The 27253-nt window shown below is 48.7% G+C and overlaps 1 protein-coding gene across 3 annotated transcripts; it reads left to right on the forward strand.

Moving 5' to 3' along the window:
* Positions 1 to 5031: 5031 nt before the first annotated feature.
* On the forward strand, positions 5032 to 27253 carry LOC308467413 (GRAM domain-containing protein 2A-like). 3 transcript variants are annotated; one of them, XM_080989137.1, is made up of 13 exons: positions 5032 to 5536; positions 13793 to 13921; positions 15234 to 15318; positions 16569 to 16638; positions 17798 to 17901; positions 19158 to 19256; positions 19768 to 19839; positions 20650 to 20718; positions 22388 to 22451; positions 23658 to 23726; positions 24578 to 24662; positions 25436 to 25546; positions 26406 to 27253. In XM_080989137.1, the coding sequence occupies exons 1-13, from the start codon at positions 5484 to 5486 to the stop codon at positions 26419 to 26421; spliced, it is 1026 nt and encodes a 341-aa protein (XP_080845263.1). In that variant the 5' UTR covers positions 5032 to 5483; the 3' UTR covers positions 26422 to 27253. The 3 variants fall into 3 exon arrangements, with proteins under 3 accessions (XP_080845263.1, XP_080845262.1, XP_080845264.1); XM_080989136.1 differs by lacking the exon at positions 5032 to 5536 and adding an exon at positions 7188 to 7903; XM_080989138.1 differs by lacking the exon at positions 5032 to 5536 and adding an exon at positions 12954 to 13469.

A 27253-nucleotide genomic window follows, 5' to 3' on the forward strand; every position in this document is an offset into this window, starting at 1 on the left:
GCATTACTTTCTATGGGAAAGCGCACCCTGGTTTTGGAACGCTTTGGTTTTGGAACAGAATTTCGGAATGGATCAAGTTTGAGAACAAAGGCACCATTGTATAGGTTTTTCCTAATGACACTCAGCACCCTTAACAAACTACAACTCCCATGATTCTTTGGGGCAGCCAAGCCTGTTTTAAGTGCTATGACCCCAGTTTGAATGTATAGCTCAGTTGTAGCCAAAAGCAAAAGGACATGTGATTGTATCAGTCCATCATTTAAGGCACCGATTCATTGTGCCAGTGGTGGAATCTAGACACATATTTTAAAAGTCGTGAAAATGCTTTTTGAAAAAAACGTTTTGAAAAATAGATTCAATTTTCCGTAGCTCACTATCGCCATCTAGTGTTGCATTTGTATAATGCACTTTGCAGCAGACTTGAAACCTTTCCTTTGCGGCTGCATAGCCGAGTCCAGAGTTTCATTGCAGAACATGCACAAACACACCAGCCCGGAAATACAGAAGTCTCTGTTCCTCTTTTATCTAAAGGAATTGCAAAATGAACTTTTCCCTTTTCCCAACTGCTATCCTGTTTCTTTGTTGTTTAGTCGTGTCCGGCTCTTCGTGACGCCCTGGACCAGAGCATGCCAGGCACTCCTGTCTTCCACTGCCTCCCGCAGTTTGGTCAAACTCATCTTCGTAGCTTCGAGAACACTGTCCCACCATCTCGTCCTCCGTCGTCCCCTTCTCCTTGTGCCCTCCATCTTCCCCAACATCAGGGTCTTTTCCAGGGAGTCTTCTCTTCTCATGAGGTGGCCAAAGTCTTGGAGCCTCAGCTTCAGGATCTGTCCTTCCAGTGAGCACTCAGGGCTGATTTCCTTCCGAATGGAGAGGTTTGATCTTCTTGCAGTCCATGGGACTCTCAAAAGTCTCCTCCAGCACCAGAATTCAAAAGCATCCATTCTCCGGCGATCAGCCTTCTTTATGGCCCAGCTTTCACTTCCATACATCACTACTGGGAAAACCATGGCTTTAACTATACGGACCTTTGTTGGCAAGATCCTGTTTCTAGGTGTTGGAATTTACTTATTCCTGATCCCCCTTGCCAGCTCCTTACAGGGCAGCCTCGATCACGAAGCTTGCACAATGTGTGTGTGTTTCGTTTCACGAGATCGGGTGCTCTGCTCTGAAATGGGAGCAAGTTCCAACCTGTCTGAACAGGAAACTAGCAAAAGAAATTGTTGGCTGGCAAGACAGTGGAATGCGGAAGAAGTGCTCTTTTTTAAAAAATATCAGCTTGGCAGTAAAAGTGGAGCTGCTAAGATCCCTGATTAATCTCACGCTAGGGATCGTTTATTAGCGGGTTTAACTGAGTGGTTCAGTTACACCAGGGGTCAGCAAACGTTTTCAAAAGGGGGCCGGTCCACTGTCCCTCAGACCTTGTGGGGGGCCGGACTATATTTTGAAAAAATAAATAAATGAATTTCTATGCCCCACAAATAACCCAGAGATGCATTTTAAATAAAAGTACACATTCTACTCGTGTAAAAACACCAGGCAGGCCCCACAAATAACCCAGAGATGCATTTTAAATAAAAGTACACATTCTACTTGTGTAAAAACACCAGGCAGGCCCTACAAATAAGCCAAAGATGCATTTGAAATAAAAGCACACATTCTACTCATGTAAAAACGCGCTGATTCCCGGACCATCCGCGGGCCGGATTGAGAAGGCGATTAGGCCGGATCCGGCCCCCAGGCCTTAGTTTGCCTACCCATGGATTAATCCGTTTTGCATTCCTTTCTATGGGAAAGCGCGCCTCGGTTTTGGAACGCTTTGGTTTTGGAGAACCATGTCACCGCTGTAAATTCATCCGGCATGACTTATTTTTGAGGAACCCATGCTGGGTCTTAGCAAAGTCCTTTTCTAAGTGCTCACATTTTTTTTTTGTTTAGTCATTTCATTGTGTCCGCCTCTTCGCGACCCCCTGGACCAGAGGACGCCAGGCCCTCCTGTCTTCCACTGCCTCCCGCAGTTTGGTCAAACTCATGCTGGCAGCTTCGAGAATACTGTCCCACCATCTCGTCCTCCCCTTCTCCTTGCACCCTCCATCTTTCCCAACATCAGGGTCTTTTCCAGGGAGTCTTCTCTTCTCATGAGGTGGCCAAAGTCTTGGAGCCTCAGCTTCAGGATCTGTCCTTCCAGTGAGCACTCAGGGCTGATTTCCTTCCGAATGGAGAGGTTTATCTTCTTGCAGTCCATGGGACTCTCAAGAGTCTCCTCCAGCACCAGAATTCAAAAGCATCCATTCTTCATGGATCACTGCCTTGCCGTGGCAAAGGGGCTTGAATAACTCAGAGAAGCTATGAGCTATGCCGTGCAGGGCCACCCAAGATGGACAGGTCATAGTGGAGAGTTTTGACCAAACGTGATCCACCTGGAGCAGGAACCGGCAAGCCACTCCAGTATCCCTGCCAATAAAACCCCATGGACAAAGACAACAGTGCTCACATGCCAAGTGTTTAATTTGGTGTCATCTGAGGTTGTGGGGGCTGTGCCCCAGTCCCCCAAAGGAACCAGGCCCCTGTTGCTATGAATTAGGTAAAGGTAAAGGGACCCCTGACCGTTAGGTCCAGTCATGGCCGACTCTGGGGTTGCGGCGCTCATCTCGCTTTACTGGCCGAGGGAGCCGGCGTCCAGCTTCCGGGTCATGTGGCCAGCAGGACTAAGCCGCTTCTGGCGAACCAGAGCAGCGCACGGAAACGCTGTTTACCTTCCCTCCAGAGTGGTACCTATTTATCTACTTGCACTTTGTGCTTTCGAACTGCTAGGTTGGCAGGAGCAGGGACCGAGCAACGGGAGCTCACCCCGTCATGGGGATTCAAACCGCCGACCTTCTGATCAGCAAGTCCTAGGCTCTGTGGTTTAACCCACAGCGCCACCCGCGTCCCTTGTTGCTAGGAATTAGGTCAGATTCAAAAGCCCCGTGTGTGCCATCTGCCAGTTATACAACGTTTATTTCAGGGGCGTTCTCCTATTTCTTCTTTTTCTTTTATGGCTGAGCTCACCTGTCTGATGAGGCAACGGAGGTGCTTTCGAGGTGAAGGACTCTTGCGATGCTAGACAATAATTAAACCCTTGCAGGAACCAACAGTGGGGAAAAGAGAGTCTTGGTGGAAACAGGAGCTGAACGCTCTGATAATGTCTTGAGAGGGACGTGGGTAGCTTGTCCTCTGGGCTGAAGGTAATCAAGATGCATTGCATACCGCCCAACATTTCTGCGATGAAAATAGGAACGTCCTATTCCATCCCCTCCAACGTTTCTCCCCTGAAATTAGGGACGTCCTATTCCATCCCCTCCAACGTTTCTCCCCTGAAATTAGGGACGTCCTATTCCATCCCCTCCAACGTTTCTCCCCTGAAATTAGGGACGTCCTATTCCATCCCCTCCAACGTTTCTCCTGTGGAAATAGGGAGAAAATGCCCTAAAGAAAGCTAAGCAAAAGACAATTGAGAGGTTTTCCCATTTCCTTCCTCCTTGCAGAGAAACATTTGAGGTCAATTTGGGAGAGTCAAAATTTGTTTCAGGATTGTTTTTCTGCACTGTTTCAGACACGTGGTTCACCTACTTAAGTATGTGTTTGCCTTGTAAATTTATGAACATTTAATTTGTATATTTGAGACCTTAAATCCACCGCATTGCAGGGGGTTGGAGTAGATGACCCTTGGGACCCTTTCCAACTCTAATAATCTAATCTAATAATCCTGTTTGTTCAAGAGAACAACGGCAGCTCTGCTGGGCTTTGTGGGACAAAAGCCGCTTCGCGTAATCAAAGCTAGAAGTGTTAGAATTTATGGTTCGGTTACTCTGACATGCTTCTTAACAACGGATTATATGACCTGGAGAACAGGAGGTGAAAAAGATCTATTGAGCCTGGGCAAACAGTTTGCTGGAAGATGTTCCAAAGACAATGTTTGTTGGAGAGAGCTCAAGAGGTAGTTAAGGAAATAGAAAAAGCAGGTGAGCCTGTAACCTGGAATCAGGAATTAAAGTATTTACCTTCACAAAAGAACAGCCCAGGTAATGCAATCGGTGACCATTATCAAGTATCCTGGCAGACAGGATTTCTGTTGTAGACCGCCTCCTTCTGTGAAGCTCTTTGGGGTGGTCTTGGGCTACAGGGTGGGCAATTTCAAAAAGTCTATATAAGGGCTTGCACACCATTGTTCTACGTTCCTACGGGTGGCGCTGTGGGTTAAACCACAGAGCCTAGGACTTGCCGATCAGAAGGTTGGCGGTTCAAATCCCTGCGACGGGGTGAGCTCCCGTTGCTCAATCCCTGCTCCTGCCAACCTAGCAGTTCGAAAGCACGTCAAAGTGCAAGTAGATAAATAGGTACCGCTCCAGAGGGAAGGTAAATGGTGTTTCCGTGCGCTGCTCTGGTTCACTAGAAGCGGCTTAGTCCTGCTGGCCACATGACCCAGAAGCTGTACACCGGCTCCCTTGGCCAATAAAGCGAGATGAGCGCCGCAACCCCAGAGTCGGCCACAAATGGACCTAATGGTCAGGGGTCCCTTTGTTGTTGTTTAGTCGTTTAGTCGTATCCACCTATTCGTGATCCCCTGGACCAGAGCACGGCAGGCACTCCCGTCTTCCACTGCCTCCTGCAGTTTGGTCAAACTCATGCTGGTCGCTTCGAGAACACTGTCCAACCATCTCATCCTCTGTCGTCCCCTTCTCCTTGTGCCCTCCATCTTTCCCAACATCAGGGTCTTTTCCAGGGAGTCTTCTCTTCTCATGAGGTGGTCAAAGTCTTGGAGCCTCAGCTTCAGAATCTGACCTTCTAGTGAGCACTCAGGGCTGATTTCCTTCCGAATGGAGAGGTTTGATCTTCTTGCAGTCCGTGCGACTCTCAAGAGTCTCCTCCAGCACCAGAATTCAAAAGCATCCATTCTTTGGCAATCAGCCTTCTTGATGGTCCAGCTCTCACTTCCATACATCACTCCTGGGAAAACCATAGCTTGAACTATACGGACCTTTGTTGGCAAGGTGAGGTCTCTGCTTTTTAAGATGCTGTCTAGGTTTACCTTTATCTCTGCTGCAAGCAGAAGATGGACTGGGAAGACGGACAACTTTTGGGGAGCTGGAGAGCATCTTTGGGTACCACAGAGCATAGGCAACATGAGTGGCCGTGGGGGAGGCGCCGGCAACCTCCCTTCACACCAAAGGGAGTCCCTATGCCGTTGCCGCGGCAACCGTTTGAAGAATGTCTGTCTCCAGGCAACTTGGGCTGCCCGAGGAGAAGTCATGTTTGCGCTCCGAATCGCCTTGGATTCGACAGCTTCCTGGTCTTGCTGACAGCAGGTGGAATCCTGGACGGCGTTGGACTTCAGACTTTTCCCACCCTCCCTGCAGATAAAAGCAGCTGAGGGGAGGTTCAGAGGGCAGAAGACTGGAGAGGAAGGCGAGGAAGAGGAAGACGGCTCTTCTGCGTAAGAAATGGACCACCTCAAAGCTGCTGAAGATGTCATCTTGGGGCGGCCGAGTAAGCTGTAAGTGGCTGGGCTCTTTTGGGGAAGGGGACACTTGCAATCAATATGATTCCACCCCCGTTGGAAATCAGGGGAGAAACGTTGGAGGGGGTGGAATAGGAAGTCCCTATTTTCAGGGGAGAAACGGTGGAGGGGAGGGAATAGGACGTCCCTATTTTCACAGGAGAAACATTGGAGGGGATGGAATAAGACGTCCCTATTTTCACGGGAGAAACATTGGAGGGGATGGAATAAGACGTCCCTATTTTCAGGGGAGAAACGGTGGAGGGGAGGGAATAGGACGTCCCTATTTTCACAGGAGAAACGGTGGAGGGGAGGGAATAGGACGTCCCTATTTTCACAGGAGAAACGGTGGAGGGGAGGGAATAGGACGTCCCTATTTTCACAGGAGAAACGGTGGAGGGGAGGGAATAGGACGTCCCTATTTTCACAGGAGAAACATTGGAGGGGATGGAATAAGACGTCCCTATTTTCATGGGAGAAACGTTGGAGGGGATGGAATAGGACGTCCCTATTTTCCAAGGAGAAACGTTGGAGGGGATGGAATAGGACGTCCCTATTTTCATCAGAGAAATGTTGGAGGGGATGGAATAGGACGTCCCTATTTTCACGGGAGAAACGTTGGAGGGGATGGAATAGGACGTCCCTATTTTCACAGGAGAAATGTTGGAGGGGATGGAATAGGACATCCCTATTTTCAGGGGAGAAACGTTGGAGGGGATGGAATAGGACGTCCCTATTTTCCAAGGAGAAATGTTGGAGGGGATGGAATAGGACGTCCCTATTTTCATCAGAGAAATGTTGGAGGGGATGGAATAGGACGTCCCTATTTTCACAGGAGAAACGTTGGAGGGGATGGAATAGGACGTCCCTATTTTCAGGGGAGAAACGTTGGAGGGGATGGAATAGGACGTCCCTATTTTCACAGGAGAAACGTTGGAGGGGATGGAATAGGATGTCCCTATTTTCATCAGAGAAACGGTGGAGGGGAGGGAATAGGACGTCCCTATTTTCGCGGGAGAAACATTGGAGGGGATGGAATAAGATGTCCCTATTTTCAGGGTAGAAACGTTGGAGGGGATGGAATAGGACGTCCCTATTTTCATCAGAGAAATGTTGGAGGGGATGGAATAGGACGTCCCTATTTTCACAGGAGAAACGTTGGAGGGGATGGAATAGGACGTCCCTATTTTCCAAGGAGAAACGTTGGAGGGGATGGAATAGGACGTCCCTATTTTCACAGGAGAAACGTTGGAGGGGATGGAATAGGATGTCCCTATTTTCATCAGAGAAACGGTGGAGGGGAGGGAATAGGACGTCCCTATTTTCGCGGGAGAAACATTGGAGGGGATGGAATAAGATGTCCCTATTTTCAGGGTAGAAACGTTGGAGGGGATGGAATAGGACGTCCCTATTTTCAGGGGAGAAACGTTGGAGGGGATGGAATAGGACGTCCCTATTTTCCAAGGAGAAACGTTGGAGGGGATGGAATAGGACGTCCCTATTTTCACAGGAGAAACGTTGGAGGGGATGGAATAGGACATCCCTATTTTCAGGGGAGAAACGTTGGAGGGGAGGGAATAGGACGTCCCTATTTTCCAAGGAGAAACGTTGGAGGGGATGGAATAGGACGTCCCTATTTTCATCAGAGAAATGTTGGAGGGGATGGAATAGGGCGTCCCTATTTTCAGGGGAGAAACGTTGGAGGGTATGAAAGATGGGAGTTCAGAAAGGACATCCCTTCCTGGGACTGCCTCTATTTCAGGGGTGGCCAACTGCCAAGAGACTGCGATCTACTCGCGGAGTTAAAAACTGTCAGTGATCTACCCCCTTTTGGGGGGTTCAGGTCAAACCTGTTGAGTTTTTTCAGGGAGGAGGTAAAAGGTTGAGGGGTTTTTTAGGGGAGCCACAGTTGTTCAGCTTCACCGCAGACGTCTAGTGACTTCCTGGTAGATCTACCAGATCACGATCTACCTGTTGGACATGCCTGCGGTCTATTTGTTAGACCAGGGATGGGGGAAGAACCCGTTTCAGACGCTTCGGCGCTTAATCCGGAGTCGCTCCGCTTCTCACGGGTGAATTCGGAGTCGCTCCGCTTCTCTCGGGTGACTCAGAACCTCTGCCGGCTCATCCCGGCTGCTGGGCAGGAAGGTGAGAGGAGGAGGAGGAGTCCAAGGTGGCCCGCCGTCACCCTTCGCTTCGGGAGTCATCGCGGGGAGGCGGAGGGAAAGGTTCAAGGTCTTCCCTCGCGTCCGCGCGCCTCCCTTCTCCCCGCCCAGGAGCCGGGCATCGGATCTGCGGAGCCTCCGCGATGGTCAAGCTCGGAGTCGCCCCGGGACCTGATAGCCTCTCCTTGACCGACATCAGGTAGTAACCTCCTTTAGGGAGAGGAGAACCCAGGCGTCCGGGTTTAGGGACAAGCCCCTCCCTCCCTTCCTTCCTTCCTTCCTCCCTCCCTCCCTCCCTTCCTTCCTTCTCTCCCTCTCTCCCCCTCTCCCTCTTTCTTTCTTTCTTTCTTTCTTTCTTTTTCTTTCTCCCCCTCTCCCTCTTTCTTTCGCTCTTTTCTTTCCTTCCTTCCTTCCTTCCTTCCTTCCTTCCTTCCTTCCTTCCTTCCTTCCTTCCTCTCTCTCTCTCTCCTCCCCTCCCTCTTTCTTTTCTTTCTCTTTCTTTTTCTTTCTTTCGCTCTTTTTCTATCCCTCCCTCCCTCCCTCCTTTCCTTCCTTTCTCTCTCTCTCTCTCTCTCTCTCTCTCTCTCTCTCTCTCTCTCTCTCCCCCTCCCCTTCTCCCTCTTTCTTTCTTTCTTTCTTTCTTTCTTTCTTTCTTTCTTTCTGCTCTTTTCCCCTCCCTCCCTCCCTTCCTCCCTTCCTTCCTTCCTTTCGCTCTTTTTCTCTCCCTTCCTTCCTTCCTTCCCCTCTCTCTCTTTCCCCCTCTCCCTCTTTCTTTCTTTCTTTCTTTCTTTCTTTCTTTCTTTCTTTCACTCTTTTCCCCTCCCTCCCTCCCTCCCTCCCTTCCTTTCTCTCTCTCTCTCCCACACCCACCTCCGCCTTTCCTATTTCCAAACCCTCTAAAAATAAACCTGGCATCTTCTCTCAAGAAGAACCCTGGTGTCCTGGCGCTCTGCCAGAGACCTCCCGCTTCCAATGGACGCAAAACCCCTCCCAGCATCCCAGAAGGGACCCAGGCGTCCTGGCCAGGCTCTCAGCACGGGGGATTCCCAGCCCACCAGTGATTCCACTCCCAATTCTTTCGGGACGCTTGCGCCGGGTGCGCATGCTCTGCGCATGTTCTTGTTTGTGAGCCGCCTTGAACTGAATCAATAATAAGAATAGGCCCCGTCTCCCAGCAACCAGCAGGACCAATGGTTAGAGGCGGCAGCGAGTTCGGAGCCCGGGAGGGACACCCCCTCGGCTGCTCCTTTTACGGACAAAATCCTTTCTCTACTGCTAAAAGTAGAGCTTCCTAGTTCAGGGCAGTCTACCACTGAACAGGCAGGCACTTGGGGAAAGAAGTGACCCCCCACTGGGGGTTAGAACCATAAGATTGTGAGTCGGAGTCATCTAGTCCAACCCCCCAGCAATGCGGGTTCCTAGAAGTCTGTGGCCCAGTAGTGATGTATGGAAGTGAGAGCTGGACCATCAAGAAGGCTGATTGCCGGAGAATGGATGCTTTTGAATTCTGGTGCTGGAGGAGACTCATGAGCGTCCCATGGACTGCAAGAAGATCAAACCTCTCCATTCTGAAGGAAATCAGCCCCAAGTGCTCACTGGAAGGACAGATCCTGAAGCTGAGGCTGCAAGACTTTGGCCACCTCAGGAGAAGAGAAGACTCCCTGGAAAAGACCCTGATGTTGGGAAAGATGGAGGGCACAAGGAGAAGGGGACGACGGAGGACGAGATGGTGGGACAGTGTTCTCGAAGCTACCAGCATGAGTTTGACCAAACTGCGGGAGGCAGTGGGAGACAGGAGGGCCTGGCGTGCTCTGGTCCAGGGGGTCACGAAGAGGCGGACACGACTAAACAACTAAACAACAACAACAAAGAAGTCTGTGGATGTCCTCTGTTGGAGACAGGATGGTGGGGCATAGATGGATGCTTGTCCCATGTGATATCGGGGCAGATTGGAGCAAGCACTATCTGCAGAGATTGAGGTTGAATCCTGACAAGACAGAAGTGCTGTTTTGGGGGGACAGGGGGCGGGCAGGTGTGGCCTTGACTGGGCTCACTGTGCCCCCGAAGGACCAGGTGTGCAGCCTGGGGGTCATTTTGGACTTACAGCTGTCCATGGAGGCGCAGATCAGTTCTGTGTCCAGGGCAGCTCCATCTGGTACGCAGGATGAGACCCTCCCTGCCTGCAGACTGTCTGGCCAGAGTGGTACATGCTCTGGTTATCTCCCGCTTGGACTACTGCCATGTGCTCTCCGTGGGGCTGCCTTGGAAGGTGACCCAGAAACTGCAATTAATCCAGAATGTGGCAGCCAGACTGGGGACTGGGAGCGGAGACCACATAACACCGGTCCCGAAAGACCGACATTGGCTCCCAGGACGATTCTGACCACAATTCAAAGTGTTGGTGCTGACCTTGAAAGCCCTAAACGGCCCAGTAGACCTGAAGGAGTGTATCCACCCCGAACACCTGGGTCCATCTCCTGGGGGCCTTCTGGCACTTCCCTTCCTGCAAGAAGTGAGGTTGCAGGAAACCAGGCAGAGGGCCTTCTTGGTGATGGCACCCGCCCAGTGGAACGCCCTCCCATCAGATGTCAAGGAAATAAGCAACTATCTGGCTCTTAGAAGACATCTGAAGGCAGCCCTGTTTAGGGAAGCTTTTCATATTTAATGAATTACAGTGGTACCTTGGGTTAAGAACATAAATACAGTGGTACCTCTGGTTACGTACTTAATTCGTTCTGGAGGTCCATTCTTAACCTGAAACTGTTCTTAACCTGAAGCACCAGTTTACCTAATGGGGCCTCCTGCTGCTGCCGCCACACGTTTTCTGTTCTCATCCTGAAGCAAAGCTCTTAACCCGAGGTAATATTTCTGGGTTAGCAGAGTCTGTAACCTGAAGCGTCTGTAACCCGAGGTACCACTGTATTGTATTTTAATATTTTGCTGGAAGCCACCCAGAGTGGCTGGGGAAACCCGGCCAGATGGGCAGGGTATAAAGAATAAATTGTTGTTGTTGTTGTTAATAGACCCATCTTTTGTGGCTTGTGGGAAGGCGTGCATATATCTTGGCTACCGTATTTTTTGCTCTATAAGACTCACGTTTCCCCTCCTAAAAAGGGGAAATGTGTGTGTGTCTTATGGAGCGAATGCAGGCTGCGCAGCTATCCCAGAAGCCAGAACAGCAAGAGGGATTGCTTCTTTCGCTGTGCAGTGATCCCTCTTGCTGTTCTGGCTTCTGAGATTCAGAATATCTTTTTTCTTGTTTTCCTCCTCCAAAAACTAGGTGCGTCTTGTGGTCTGGTGCGCCTTATAGAGCGAAAAATACGGTATTTATGGGCGCACGTGGGATTTTGGATCTTGCGAAAGATTGGCGTCTCAGGCTAGGACTAGCATCACGGAAGCATCAGTCTGGAAAGGGAAGAGCCCTGGAATCCCTCCAAGTATACAATACACAGTCCAACACGTGTCTGCCCAGAGGCCATCTGGTCCAATGGGCGTGTATAAAACCGCAGCCTAAGTTTCTAGACCTCTTTACTTTTGGAGATCGTCCCTGCCGATCCCCGATCCCTGCAGCCCCCTGGCTAGGAATGCCGAAGGACAAGGAGTGCGGCGAATGCAGCCCAAGTTTCTAGTCCTATTTAAGGACGGAGGCGATTAGAAGCGGGGCGGCGGCAGGGGGCTAGCATTGGCTCTGCTGGAAGCTTGATTGGTGAGTACCAATCGGCCAGTAATTTTTCGAAAGCTTGTTGCTGCAATTTCTGCCTTGGAGGTTTGCGGGTTGGGCTAGATGACCCTCCCAGGGAGCGGGGTCCCTTTCTGCAATTCTGATTCTATAAAATGAGGTTGCGGGGAGGAAGAACCCCTGAGCCCAGCCTGGAGCTCTTTGGAGGGAAGCAATAAAAAGCAAACGATTGGCTTTTGAAAAGGAAAACTGGGATTTGGCCGAGGGGTAAATTCTGGTGTTTTGCGGCAGCTCTGATTTTCCACGCCGGTGACTTTTCCCCTGGCGGCCGGTTGGGAAAATCCCAGGAATGCCAACAGCCAGCCGGACTGGTTATTTTCCTTTTCTGTGTATCCTGTTTTGCATAGCAACTCCGAAGCATGGATCCCAGATCGCAGCTCCCAGCCCGGAAGTCTCCCTGGCGTAAATCGTTATATTATGGATAGAATTTCGATTATAAAGAAATAACCTCACGTGTTATTTCACCCTTCTCTCGCTGGGTGTAGAACTCCTGACCCACCCCCCTAAAAATAAAATAAAATAAATTCCCTAAATGAAAACGAAAACGTGAAATGCTGAGGAAATAAGCTGCAATATTGATGCAAAAGGTTATGGGTCTTGGGTCTGCCTCCGAGCCGCAGAGCCAAAGTTCCCGGACATCCCTCTCTCGCCGCTTGATCGGCTGATGTTTTCAGGTAGGTTGCTCCTGCGCATGGAGGTTCCACCGCAGGGGTCGGCAAACTACGGCCCGGGAGCCGGATGCGGCCCCACCAGGCTCATCAATCCGGTCCCCGTGCTGAGCTAAACCGGTGTGGCGTTTCCTTGAAGGACTTCCGCGGCGCTGGCACAGTTTCAGATCGGCTGCCGAAAGCTCCTGCAGCCAATCCGAAGCCGGGCCACCTGCGGGCTGAGGTAAACCCGGACGGCAGGTCTGGGCCGTGCTATGGGCATCGTGACAGACGCGTCACGGGGCACCTCGGGTTACATACGCTTCAGGTTACAGACTCCGCTAACCCAGAAATAGTACCTCGGGTTAAGAACTTTGCTTCAGGATGAGAACAGAAACTGTGCAGTGGTGGCAGCAAGAGGCCCCATTAGCTAAAGTGGTGCTTCAGGTTAAGAACAATTTCAGGTTAAGAACGGACCTCCAGAATGAATTAAGTACATAACCAGAGGTACCGCTATATTTACATTTTTCAAAATGTAGTCCGGCCCCCCACAATGTCTGAGGAACAGTGGACTGGCCCCCTGCTGAAAAAGTTTGCTGAGCCCTGTTCTACTGCCTTGGTTTGCCGCTGTGGGTTAAACCACAGAGCCTAGGACTTGCCGATCAGAAGGTCGGCGCTTCGAATCCCCGCAACGACGGGGTGAGCTCCCGTTGCTCGGTCCCTGCTCCTGCCAACCTAGCAGTTTGAAAGCACACCAGTGCAAGTAAATAAATAGGTACCACTCCGGTGGGAAGGTAAACGGCATTTCCGTGCGCTGCTCTGGTTTGCCAGAAGCGGCTTAGTCCTGCTGGCCACATGACCTGGAAGCTGTACGCCGGCTCCCTCGGCCAATAAAGCGAGATGAGCGCCGCAACCCCAGAGTCGGCCACGACTAGACCTAACGGTCAGGGGTCCCTTTACCTTTAATCGTCAGTCGCGGACACTTATCGGACTAAAAGCGAACCGGCGTCCAGCCGGATATTTCTGCGAAATACCAAAAGCAACTTCTTCCGTCTTCCTGCGTTGTTGTGTAAACCGCTGCCCGCAGCAAGCAGTATTTAGTGCTAAACTGCTCCTGGATAAGGAGGCTCTATGGATCATCCTCAGGATTAGGTAGAGTCCTTTACGGCAGGCCGAAAATTGAACTGAAATGCCACCCACTCCCTCATCCCCTGAGACGTTACATACAGCGATCGCAATCTCGGGTTTTGTATCGGGGCGGGGCTGTTTTCATCGGCACGCGGCTAATTATAGGGAAGGGGAGGGAAATAATCTCATTAAATTCTGACTGATGACAGGCTAGAGAGGGATCGCTTTGCACGGCAAAGCACAGCAGTGAGGTGAGCAGGAACGGGGAAATTTATCCTCCTGCAATCGCAATAAAAATAAAATTCCTTGTCTGCATTTCAGAGACTCGTTGAAGGCATGCCGTTCTGAACTTATCCAAAATGGTTCAAGTCTAGCCAAGGGCCTCTTTCGCCGCCTTCCTCCTTGCTTAAATCTCTGCCTCTCTTGTGCCCGTCTGTGAAATGGGCGCAGGAGCAAGGATGGGTGGATCAGCCGCGAGGGTGACGGTGTCTGAGGAGGAAGTGTCGGCCCAAGGCTAGGGTTGGGGACTTGTGAAGCAACATAATTAATCAGGGAATTTCTCGCTCCTTCCCAGCTGCCTGTCGGAAGTCTCCGGAAAGCCAAGGAAAAGCAAGCGAAGGATGTCGGAGCAAAAAAAGTCCCAGAGTTTGGAGGAGACGGTTGGTGAGGCAGCCAGGAATGGACACAACCCGCCCCTTTCGCGGTGAGTTTTGGCAAAAAGAGAGGCTCCGAATCGCTTGTGTGTTTGACCTACTTTAGGGCAGATGACACCCAGCTCTACCTCTCCTTTAAATCAGAACCAGTGAAGGTCCTGTGTGAGTGTCTGGAGGCGGTTGGAGGATGGATGGCGGCTAACAGATTGAGGTTGAATCCTGACAAGACAGAAGGACTGTTTTGGGGGGACAGGAGGCGGGCGGGTGTGGGGGACTCCCTGGTCCTGAATGGGGTAACTGCGCCCCTGAAGGACCAGGTGCGCAGCCTGGGGGTCATTTTGGACTCACCGCTGTTCATGGAGGCGCAGGTCAGTTCTGTGTCCAGGGCAGCTCCATCTGGGATGCAGGATGAGACCCTCCCTGCCCGCAGACTGTCTGGCCAGAGTGGTGCATGCTCTGGTTATCTCCCGCTTGGACTACTGCAATGCGCTCTATGGGGGGCTGCCTTTGAAGGTGACCCGGAAACTGCAATTAATCCAGAATGCGGCAGCTAGACTGGTGACTGGGAGTGGAGACCACATAACACGGGTCCTGAGAGATCTGCATTGGCTCCCAGGACGTTTCCAAGCACAATTCAAAGTGTTGGTGCTGACCTTGAAAACCCTAAATGGCCCAGTAGACCTGAAGGAGCGTCTCCACCCCCATCGTCCACCCCGGACACCAGGGTCCATCTCCCAAGGGCCTTCTGGCGGTTCCCTCCCTGCGAGAAGTGAGGTTACAGGGAACTAGACAGTGGGCCTTCTCGGTGGTGGTGCCCTCCCTGTGGAACGCCCTCCCTTCATCCCTTTGTCTACATAAATAATCATTTAAACATTTCCATTGGTTCTGGATTATATTTTTTTGGTCTTTCCTTATAATTCTTTTTAAAAATGATTTTCATCTTATTTGTTAAGACCCCAGTAAAAAAATTATAGTCTATATTCAACAGAGAAATCGGTCTATAATTTTTAATCAACTTCGGGTCTGATGGATTTTGACAGGGGACTGATTTATAAATCCGGGGACTGTCCCCGGGAAACGGGGATGTCTAGTAACCTTTTAGCAAGTTTAGCTGGTGTTGAATACCATCTGCACATCATTTTCATAACATTTTCTTCAAGTGCATTGCATGCAATAAAATTACGGTAATCCTTCCATAACGTTTCCCAGGATTCTAACTGAATATTAACTCCAAAATCTTTAGCCCATTGTAACATCACCCCTTTGACCCCCTCATCCTTAGTGTGCCAACAGTAATTTATACATTTTCGACAATCTTTTTCTCTTATTTAAGAGCATCTCTGTTTCTCCCGTTCCTTTTAGATCCAAGACCTACGATCCGTCTTACTCCAAAGAAGCCGAGAAAGAAACTTTGGCCTCTGCTCAGCACAGGAATTTGGACTCCAATGTAAGCTTGGCCGGCAGAGAGAGCCTTTTCCGACTGCTCTGATTTGTAATTATTAACTAGTTCGTATAATCGTAGAGTTGGAAGGGCCCCCCAGTGGTCATGCAATCCAACCCCCTTGCAGTGCAGGGATGAATAATAGACTTTCTATCCTGCCCTGATTCCGCAGAGCGGCTGACACACCTACCATTTCAAACTGTAGCCTTATTAGACTTTACCGATGGCACGGTGAGCGTTGCTCCCAGAACAGGGAGGAAGGAGTCAAATGACACTGAGGTTGATTCAGAGAAAGAGTTTATTCTGCTCTCTGGATAGCAGAAGGCACTTGCGTGGTCAGTTCACAGCAAGCCCAAAGAAATGAGAGATTTCATGCAGTATATATATATCCTCCAGGCACCCTCTCCCCCCTTCCCCAGGAATCCAACCACGTCAGCTTATACACGTAAGTTGACATCACAGATGTTCCTGCTCTTGTACTCTTAACCATAAAAGGGTGTTCCTGTTCCTGTATTCCTTATCTTGGGGTAAGAAGGTCACCAACTTTAAGAGTACTCCTGGAGCCGTTCCCGGGGGGCTGACAAGGTCTGTGTGTCATTGTGGTCAGGAAGTAAGATAAGACCCAGACGTGCCATCCCTGCTCCACTCGGAACTGGCAAGGCCATCCATTGCCGTCACAGACTGATAAAGGAGAGGGCTTTGAGCACTTGTTTATACAGCCGTCTTTCTGTTTATACATTGGCTCAAGAGCTCAAGTTAATGCATTTTAGAAATGCTCCCTTGGAGGAGGAAAAATGCGGATTTTGGGGCCTGTTTCAGACTGACTGCACAGAAACCCATTCCTTCCCCCTTCAAAACCTGAAAGTTCATAGCGATTGAGACGGGTGGGGAGCGTTCCACAACCAGGGAGCCACCACCAAAAAGGCCATGTCCCTGCCATAGTTAGGGAAGAAGGGAGGGAAGAAAAAAGAGAAAATGAACGACAAAAAGACTTTTGGTTCTCAGTCTGTTAAATATAGTATTCACATATTAACATCCATCTGTTCTGTTTTCTATAAGCCAGTAATTCCCCCCACCCCAATCTTCAAATCCATCTGTTACGAGTTCGTTTTCTCTTTCACGCTAAAAGTCCGTCAGAAGTTTCCGGTCCTTAATAAGTATTGTAGAATCGTAGAATCCTGAACTGCAGGAATCTCAGCTGACCCGGATCAGGGCTAAACAGATAACCTGTCTCTCTCTCTCTCCCCTTTCCACAGCTGGTGAAACACGCTCTCAACTTCCGAAGGGTGTTCAAAGACTTCCCTGAGGAGGAAGATCTCTTGCAGAGTAAGTGCTTGAATTAATTAATTAATCTTTATTTGCATCAGCCATCGGCCATAGCAATAAAACAACACTACAATATACAAAGAATAGAACTAAAAAGTCAATTATATACAATACATTTGCGGGCTTTGAATCAATAGTGGATCTTATTCTGATTGCCCCAGCGACAAACCTTGCCACCTTTGCTGTCACCTGCTCATCTTGATCTGCCAAGGGAAAGGACACTGGGGCAGTGGCTGGGCGACCCGGGATGGACGATAAAAGAGGGGTGATAATCTCATTCCTCAAGTCTTCATCAAGAGGGCAAGCCAGAAGGGCATGTGCCACCGATTCGGAAGTGATCTCCACAGGGACATTTTTCGTGTGGGATCTGTTGGAATCGTCCCTCAAGTCCAGCCGAGGGCAAGACATTCAATCTTGAGAGAGTCAAAGCGCTTCTATATTATAGAATTGCTAGGTTATGCAGAGAGGGTTCCAGAGAGTCGAAATGGGAAGGTGGAAAATAGTCATGCCATGGGCACAATTTCCTTATTGTGGCCAAGTTGTTCCAACGCTCAATATCATTTAAAGGCAAAGGGACCCCTGATCATTAGGTCCAGTCATGGCCGACTCTGGGGTTGCGGCGCTCATCTCGCTTTATTGGCCGAGGGAGCCAGCGTTCAGCTTCCGGGTCATGTGGCCAGCAGGACTAAGCCGCTTCTGGCGAACCAGAGCAGCGCACAGAAACGCCATTTACCTTCCCGCCGGAGTGGTACCTATTTATCTACTTGCACTTTGACGTGCTTTTGAACTGCTAGGTTGGCAGGAGCAGGGACCGAGCAACGGGAGCTCACCCCGTCATTGCGGGGATTCGAAGCGCCGACCTTCTGATCGGCAAGCCCTAGGCTCTGTGGTTTAACCCACAGTGCCACCCGCGTCCCTTCAATATCGTTTAGGCACTGATAAAAATCTTGGAGGGTGTGCAGCCGCCGCCACTATTATGCATCCATTTCGCTCCTCCGTGCTTCGTGAAAAACGAAGAGAAGTTAGGAGGAGTTTGCATGCAACCCGCTCCTCCCAGGGGGCCCGACCCTGGTTGCTGTGTGATGGTTCGCCACACTGAGGACTAGAATCATGGCAGCTACTTCGCCAACCCTTCCTTCCTGGTTTTTCCCCCCCGCAGCATTTTCATGCGCCTGGCAACGGGAGGTTCCTTATCACGGCCGCCTGTATATATCCGAAAATCACGTCTGCTTCTACTGCAGCATGGTGCACCGGGAAGTAAAGGTAGGGGCTCTCGGGCCGAGGTTAAAGCCGGGGTCAGCAAACTTTTTTAGCCGGGGGCCGGTCCACTGTCCCTCAGACCTTGTGGGGGGCCGGACTATATTTTGGAAAAAAGAAATGAACGAATTCCTATGCCCCACAAATAACCCAGAGATGCATTTTAAATAAAAGCACACATTCTACTCATGTAAAAACACGCTGATTCCCGGACCGTCCGTGGGCCGGATTGTGAAGGCAATTGGGCCAGATCCGGCCCCTGGGTTGAGGATCTGCAGAGGTTTATTCTTCCTTCCCTTTGTTGCGTAGACAAAAGCTAGCTGGGATAATGTTGCGGGACGCCATAAGCTCTTCTTATAGTTGTTGCAGGAATTTATGTATAGGTTGGGAGTGGGTTTGCCCCTCCAGCAGATATCACGCACATGCAGCCCACTACCAAAACCAGCACAATCGCTTTTGTGACTTTATGATTTGTCCCCACAATACACTTTGTCACAGTTTCTTCCTATCTATACAAAGGGCCTTTGCTGCACGATACCAAATGTCAGAATTCACTGATCAATGTATCTCTGTACTGGCTCACTGGGAAACTTCAGAAATTCATCTAGACATGTGAGCTCAGCTCCTCAGCAGCCCCTCTGCCTGAGGGATAATCCCTGGCATCCTGATACCTGAGTGCCAGACAGGTAGCCATTCCAGAAATAACAAACCCAGATGAAGACAAAAGGGTGTGATGAACTTGGCTGGGAAACAGGCCAATGTAAATATCTCTTTTGTTCCACTTGATGGGTGTTTGGTGGAGGGCAAGGGGAACCATGGGGCAGGGTCCAGGATGCTCAGATCACGGCCACCAGACCTCCCCTTTCATGATGTAACCGTGATATAGTTTGGGGGGGGGTAACATGGGGATTAGTAGCTAATAAAAGTTTGGGTTCTCTCTTGTTTGGGGCTTCCATCTTGTTCCACCTGGTGGCAGGTGGGAGTCCTGTGGCGACAGTCTTCAATAAAGACCAAGCCTACTGGCTGCTGTTTTGCTCTGGTATTCCTGGCTGGTGTCCTTGTTTTTTGTCCAAGGGAGCCCTCAGATTTCTCTGTTAACATAGTCTTGTGGTCTCTGTCTGTAGTATAAAGATACCGTTTCCCCATGAAGTATGTTAGGTCATATCCTGTGCTTCCCTGTCCCTCATCTCTCTCTCTCTCTCTCTCTCTCTCTCTCTCTCTCTCTCTCTCTCTCTCCTTCCTCTCCTTTTCCGGACCGACAGGTCGTCATCCCAGTTCCATCCATCAGCATCCTCAAAAAGGCCAACACAGCCTTGCTGGTACCCAACGCCGTCTGCATCCGGACGTCGGATGGAGAAAAGGTGAGAGCCGAGCACCGCCGGATTTACGTATAAGCTCAACATATCTCTAGCTTAGGACCCCACTCTCTTAAAGGTAAAGGGACCCCTGACCATTAGGTCCAGTGGTGACCAACTTTGCACAGGTCCTAGGGGAATGCTTTTAAGTGTGCATTGAATGTGATTTAAATTACGGTTCTTTATTGAATTGATACGCTCCCCTCCATTCGAGGCTCACAAAGCAGTTTGCAGAATTTGTATGTTGGCCCTGACGGAAACTCCGAACATTTCAGCCTCCTAAGAATCCCATTTTTAAAATAAACCCAGCAAGGCTCTAGTCCTCTTTGCCCGGGCTTTTCCTCTAGCACGCTTTCCGATCTATTATGGGGTGTTATTTCTGTGTGGAAGGCTAGGCTGGCTCCCCGTCGGAAAGGAACAGAAAGCAAAATATGAGATTGAGGGGTCTGTTTTGTTCCACGGGGTGAAGACTGCAATCTTATTTTATTTTATCTTACCCCTTCTTCCCACTCTGCAGTTCCTGTTTGGGTCCCTCCGCTCCCGGGAAACCGTTTACCAGGTCCTGCGCTCCATCTGCAAACACCTCCAGGTAATTAATAATAATAATAATAATAATAATAATAATAATAATAATAGAGTGGTACCTTGGTTCTCTGTTGGGAAACACACACACACACCTTGATGTGGTGCCAAGATTCAAAATCTCAGGAAGATACCATCTTTCATTTTTTAAACAATCCTAAGTTTCTAGTCGTTGTGACCAACATTACCTCTACCCAGGGGAAAAAATGGAGGGAGCAAGAACTTTTGTTGGAGAAAAGATGGGGCGGAATTGTAATACAGTGGTACCTTGGGTCTCAAACTTAATCCGTTCCAAAACCAAAGCATTCCAAAACCAAGACAGCGCTTTCCCATAGAAAGTAATGCAAAACGGATTAATCCGTTCCAATCAGCACGTTTTTACATGAGTAGAAGGTGTCCTTTTATATAAAATGCATCTCTGGGTTATTTGTGGGACCTGCCTGGTGTTTGTACATGAGTAGAATGTGTGCTTTTATTTAAAATGCATCTCTGGGTTATTTGTGGGGCATAGTAATTGGTTCATTTCCCCCCTCAAAATATAGTCCGGCCCCCCACAAGGTCTGAGGGACAGTGGACCGGCCCCCTGCTGAAAAAGTTTGCTGACCCCTGCTATAGATGGATTGGAATTGAATAATAATAATAATAATAATAATAATTTTTATTATTATTAAAGATAATCCACAGTCCTGAAATTAGGAAATCCGGTCCGTCTTAGGTACAGCTATGAATCTCATGGGGGGTTGGGATAGATGACTTTTGGAGGGCCCTTCCACTTCTATGGTCCCAGTTCTTTATTTCTCTTCTGCTTCCTCTATAGGACGGCAGTCAAAACAACAGCCCAACCGCAGCGCAAAACCTTTCGGACCAGCTGCTTAAGATTTCCCTGGTAAGAAGTTGCCGTCTCTGTGTTTTGTGTGCCCAGCCATCATTTTGGGATTAGGAATAATTAGGATCAAAAGGCTACAGGTGTAGGGCACCCGCTTATAAAATAATATATGCTACATGGTAATTTATGGACCTGATAGGTATCTCAAGCCATTTGCCCATGTTGCCATATAACCAGTCCATGCAGAATGTAGGCACCCTATATATAGAAAGGAGCAAACCAGGGATATTTTAGCCACCCTATAAATAGGGTGAAAGAGGAGAGCGCAAAATATGGTTTGAAGCTCAACATCAAAAAAATGAAGATCATGGCCACTGGGCCCATCACCTCCTGGCAAACAGAAGGGGAAGAAATGGAGGCAGTGAGAGATTTCACTTTCTTGGGCTCCATGATCACTGCAGATGGTGACAGCAGCCACGAAATTAAGAGACGCCTGCTTCTTGGTAGAAAAGCAATGACAAACCTAGACAGCATCTTAAAAAGCAGAGACATCACCTTGCCAACAAAGGTCCGTATAGTTTAAGCTATGGTTTTCCCAGTAGTGATGTATGGAAGTGAGAGCTGGACCATCAAGAAGGCTGATGGCCGAAGAATGGATGCTTTTGAATTCTGGTGCTGGAGGAGACTCTTGAGAGTCCCATGGACTGCAAGAAGATCAAACCTCTCCATTCGGAAGGAAATCAGCCCTGAGTGCTCACTGGAAGGACAGATCCTGAAGCTGAGGCTCCAAGACTTTGGCCACCTCAGGAGAAGAGAAGACTCCCTGGAAAAGACCCTGATGCTGGGAAAGATGGAGGGCACAAGAAGAAGGGGACGACGGAGGACGAGATGGTGGGACAGTGTTCTCGAAGCTACCAGCATGAGTTTGACCAAACTGCGGGAGGCAGTGGAAGACAGGAGGGCCTGGCGTGCTCAGGTCCAGGGGGTCACGAAGAGGCGGACACCACTAAACGACTAAACAACAACAAATATATAGAAAGGCACCTTATATATAGAAAGGAGCAAACCAGTGATGCTTTAGGGAGCAGACGAGCAGTCGGGGCCGGTTATTTACTGTATTTTTCGCCCCATAGGGCGCACCAGCCCATAGGACACACCTAGTTTTGGTGGGGGGAAATAAAGAAAAAAAAAATTTTCCCCCCAGCCCCCAGAACAGGCAGCTCTTCGCAAGCCTTGGGAGACCAGGGCGACTTCCTGCCGGGCTCCCACGCCTAGCGGATATCTGCCTGAAGCCCAAACCAGGTCGGGGAACAGCGGGATGGCGGCGCTGCGCCTCCCCGCTGTCCCCCGAGCTTGTGGGGCTGGCTGCGGGGAGAAGTGTGCACCTCCCCGCCGCCAGCCTCCAAACCAGGTCGGGGAACCGAAGCTCGGGGCGCGCTGTGCATTCGCCCCATAGGACGCACACACATTTCCCCTTCATTTTTGGAGGGGAAAACTTCCATTTTGGAAATGTACATCCAGTTTTTTTCCCCTTTTAAAATTTTTGGTGGCCCTAAGCTATAGCTTGTTTAGTTTAGACGTAAATCTGGCACTGCCAAGATTGGGAAAAACTCCTGCCTGTCAAAACCCTGGTCAGCGGAGGCAATGCTAAGCTAGGTGTCTGGATGCAACCAAATTCCCCCCCCCCCCCATCGTTCCCAACTTCTCGCTATTTTCGTTCCCCTCGCAGACCCCAAAGGAGTTGGACGGCAGCCGGACGCCCACCCTGGACGAAACCCTCCCGGAAGAGCCTGGTGAGATTTGGGTCGTTTCTGTTTATTTGATACAAAGTTCAGTGTCTAACCTTTGGAACTCCCCGCCTAGTGATATTAAGCAGGTGCCTTCTCAGTAGTTTTTTTGCTGCCCTGCTGAAAGCATTACTGTTTAAACAAACCTGCCCTGTTGCTTAGAAAGTAATTTTAATCCGTTTTAGTATTTTTCCCCCCTCCAAATAATTTTTATTAGTTTTCCGAATTTTTAACAAATCCTCCCAAATTGCACCAGATTTAATCCCATTAAGTTGACACTCTTTGTCATCAATAAGGTCCCTTCTTCCCCCTATTTCTGTCCTTCGTATTCCATTATGTATTTCCAATTCACGTCCCATTTTAATCTTAAATCCAGGGTGGTGATTTATGGAGCTAGTAGGTATCTAAAGCCATTGGCACATCACAAAATATGTATTTTATCAAAGTCATTGTTGGATTGAAATACAATTAAGAAGTATACAGTGAAATACAATTAAGAAGAAGCATATTCATAGGGAAATAATTATTAAGCTCTAACTTAAAATGATTTTTTTATCCATAACAAACTTAATAATGCAAACACATTGGCATTTGGCAATGACAAAAGTTCTTTAGAAACACAGTTTCCAAAGACTCATCATCTAGTCTCTGGAAACCTGCTGTAACATGAAATAATAAGAGGTGCAAATATATGATGCAAACTACTAATAATTAGAAATAGCTTTATTAATGTGAAATTGAGTGTTATAAACAAATGCAATTGTAATAATAATAATAAATTTTATTTATACTCCACCATCCCCGGCCAGTGCCGGGCTCAGGGTGGCTAACACCAGTAAAATTACAATAAAAACATAATTTAAAATACAGGTTAAAATACAATTTAAAATGCAGCCTCATTTTAAAAGTGGATCAAAACTGTAGTTAATACAAGCCCATAACTTACATCCTAGGAGCCTACACAACACAAAACACTGTTGCTTGATGTAGGTTTTATTTTATTTTATTTATCATATATTTTGGAAATGTACATCCCTTTAAATTTTTTGGGGGGGCCCTAAGCTATAGCCTGTTTAGCTTATATGTAAATCCGGCACTGAGTCAATACCTCGCTTTCAGGCTGACTGCCCTCGCAGGGTTGTTGAGAGGGTGAAATGCAACTTTTATTTTATTTTATTTTTAATAAAAAGCCTTAACCATCTTCTTTCGCAGATGGGGCAGGTAAGACCCAGAGCCCCCCGACGGCAGCTATCGAACCACACTGGGCAGCAGCAAACAGAGGTGAGTGGCTTTCCTCGCCGTTTTGCAAACCGCCCTCTCCAAATTCTCCTGAAACCTCTTTTTCGCCAGCCAAACTGGGCATTGCAATCCAAAGGCCAGAGAGAGAGAGACTCTCAGCCATCAAGAGACCAATTGAATTGTATTCAATTGTGGGATATTCAATTGTGGGATATCAGTATGCAGATGACACCCAGCTCTACCTCTCCTTTAAATCAGAACCAGTGAAGGCGGTGAAGGTCCTGTGTGAGTGTCTGGAGGTGGTTGGAGGATGGATGGCGGCCAACAGATTGAGGCTGAATCCTGACAAGACAGGACTGTTTTGGGGGGACAGGAGGGGGGCGGGTGTGCCTGGTCCTGAATGGGGTCACTGTGGCCCTGAAGGACCAGGTGCGTAGTCTGGGGGTCATTTTGGACTCACAGCTGTCCATGGAGGCGCAGGTCAATTCTGTGTTCAGGGCGGCTCCATCTGATACGCAGGATGAGACCCTCCCTGCCGGCAGACTGTCTGGCCAGAGTGGTGCAGCAATAAGTTATATGTAATTGACTTAAGGAGTAGACAGGAGGTCAGGTCTATAGTCGAAAGACCTCTTTCCTTTTTGTTAAAACGCTTTGTGTTTTGTTTTGTTTTTACTGCGTTTATTATTATTTCTACTTTTTTTTTTGTTCAGTTTGGATGTATGGCTTTTTTTTGTTGTGCATTAATAATAATAAATAAATAATCCAGTAAATAAATAAATTCATATGTCTTTTCCCAGGCCTTTTTAATAATTAAATAATAATAACAATAATAATAATAATAATAATAATAATAATAATAATAATAATATAATACCGCCTCTTTTTCTTTCCAGGAGGGGTAAGGTCCACAAAGTCCTGGCGGAGCTGGAAGGCTCACCTCAGCCCCCTCAACACTGTCATCCTCATCTATCTCTGCTTGTGAGTGGACCAGTTTTCTGGGGGGCGATCGTTATGATTCCTGCACTGAAAGCGGGTTGGGATGGATGACCTTTGGGTTCCCTTCTGCCTGTGCAATTCTACGATTCCATGAAGCCATGCAGCTTGTTGAATCCACCTCTTGGCCCCTTCCCTACTAAACTTTTGGCTGCACTAGAAGACTTATTGGTGGGACGCGGGTGGCGCTGTGGGTTAAACCACAGAGCCTAGGGCTTGCCGATCAGAAGGTCGGTGGTTCGAATCCCATGACGGGGTGAGCTCCCGTTGCTCGGTCCCTGCTCCTGCCCACCTAGCAGTCTGAAAGCACATCAAAGTGCAAGTAGATAAATAGGTACCGCTCTGGCGGGAAGGTAAACGGTGTTTCCGTGCGCTGCTCTGGTTCGCCAGAAGCGGCTTAGTCCTGCTGGCCACACGACCCGGAAACTGTATGCCGGCTCCCTCGGCCAATAAAGCGAGATGAGCGCCGCAACCCCAGAGTCGGCCACGACTGGACCTAACGGTCGGGGGTCCCTTTACCTTTACCTAGAAGAAAAATTAAGACGATCGTCCCATTGGCTGGAGGATAAAATTGCCAATCGCTGTTAGCCACAATGGCTTCATTTTTTTCCTCTCCACTGAGCAACCAAGGCGATGGAGGTCCTGGAAACCTTAGCCTGATGAGGAACGGTTGAAGGACCTGGGTATGTTTAGCTTGGAAGAGAGATAGAGTGGAGATGCTCTTATAAAATCTTAATATTCTGATATCTCGGTTTCAGGGTGGTGGTCCTACTCCTTTCCTCGGGTTACATCGGCCTGCGCATCGTGCAACTGGAAGAACAGTTGATCTCCATGGGAGCGTGGCCCGAAATAGACTTGCAGCAGCACCAGTGAGTTTTGGGGGCTTTTCGTTCCTCTGTTTTACCTCCGTTTTACGGCTGACGGCGTAAAATATGGTAGGCAAACTAAGGCCCGGGGGCCGGATCCGGCCCAATCGCCTTCTCAATCCGGCCGGCGGACGGTCCAGGAATCAGCGTGTTTTTACAAGAGTAGAATGTGTCCTTTTCTTTAAAATGCACCTCTGGGTTATTTGTGGGGCATAGGAATTGGTTCGTTTTTTTCCAAAATATAGTCCGGCCTCCGACAAGGTCGGAGGGACGGTGGACCGGCCCCCTGCTGAAAAAGTTTGCTGACCCCTGGCGTAAAACGACAGTCCTGGTTAACTCTCTAAAGTAGAAACACACACATAAAGACACCCCCCGCAGAAGGAGAGGGGCAAAGGCTATGTCACTTATATTAGCAGTTCCCCAAAGCCCCCTACCCTATTAGAGGCAGACTTCGGAATAGCCCCCTACCCTATTAGAAGCAGAATTCAGAATAGCCCCTTGCTCAGTTGGTCCTACCTGAGACGATTAATCTCAGGGTCTGGGTTCGAGTCCTGTGCTGGACAAAAATATTCCTGCATCGCAGGGGTTGGACTCCCCAATTCTATAAAAAAGCATAATTCAGAATAACCCCCCCCCCCCGTACCCTCTAGAAAAAGCAGGATTCAGAACAGTGGCTTGCACAATCTACTAAGGAAGATAATAATTCAAAACCTTAACAGTTAATGGCACATTTATTCAAAGCCCGGTTAAAAATATTATTCCGCAGTGGTCCGTCGGCTGCTTCCAGTAGGCTGAATAAACAGGGGGAAAGTTTCTTCTTTTTCTCAGCTTTGTAACTTTTAAATATTTTATTCCTGGACAGGTATAAGACAACTTGAGGATTTCGCAAGATGTCCAGGCCATCTGCTGCTGGTTGGGAAATAGAGAAATAGGGTTGCCAAAAGTCCAGGTTGCTTCCGGACATGTCCAGGATTCCAGCGACGAAATTAGCATCCAGGGGGAATAACGTTTTATTTTATTTTTTGAAAAACCAGCAAAATGTCTGGGGGTTTGCAAACCGAACCGGGAAGCTCAACAACCCCCCAAAAACCCACAATTTTTTGTGTCCGGATTTTTATTTCTCAAAATACGGCAGCCCTAAAGAGACTTTTGCTTCGGCACTGTGGGTACCCGAAAAAACGTCTTGAGTCGCAAAAACGGAGGACAGTTCTTGTTTCAGCAGCCCGGCAAAGGAAGAACAATTATTTTAGCACGCACCTTGAATCCTAAATGATATAAGTTATACTGTCTTTAAGGTATTTTAATTTTTTTTTTAGCGCCCCTAATTATATCTTGGGGATCTCTGTGCAGAAAACCTGCAAGGTGCCTTTCGAAACCCAACTCTGACTAGATCTAAAAACACAGGGGGGGAAACACGCTATAAACAAGTCAGTAATTAAATCGTTATAACAAAAGATGCGGAAAAACCGCTATGGAAAATCGCATCTAAAAAATTCTTTGCTCTCCATCGCCCTCTGGTGTTGCATGTGTATAATGCGTTCAAAACGCTGTTTCTTTGACTCATGTAGCGGAGTTCTTTTTACCATATTTTTCAAAAATCCTCTCTAAAAAAGGTGGGAAAAGAAAACCTTTTTTAAAAAGCGAGAGATTTTGAGAGGAAGCTGTCCTCTTTTTGGTTTTTTGCTCTGGCTCCCTTTTTTATATTAAAAA

This window comes from Podarcis pityusensis, assembly GCF_964106645.2.
Source record: "Podarcis pityusensis genome assembly, chromosome: 18".
Classification (NCBI taxonomy): domain Eukaryota; kingdom Metazoa; phylum Chordata; class Lepidosauria; order Squamata; family Lacertidae; genus Podarcis; species Podarcis pityusensis.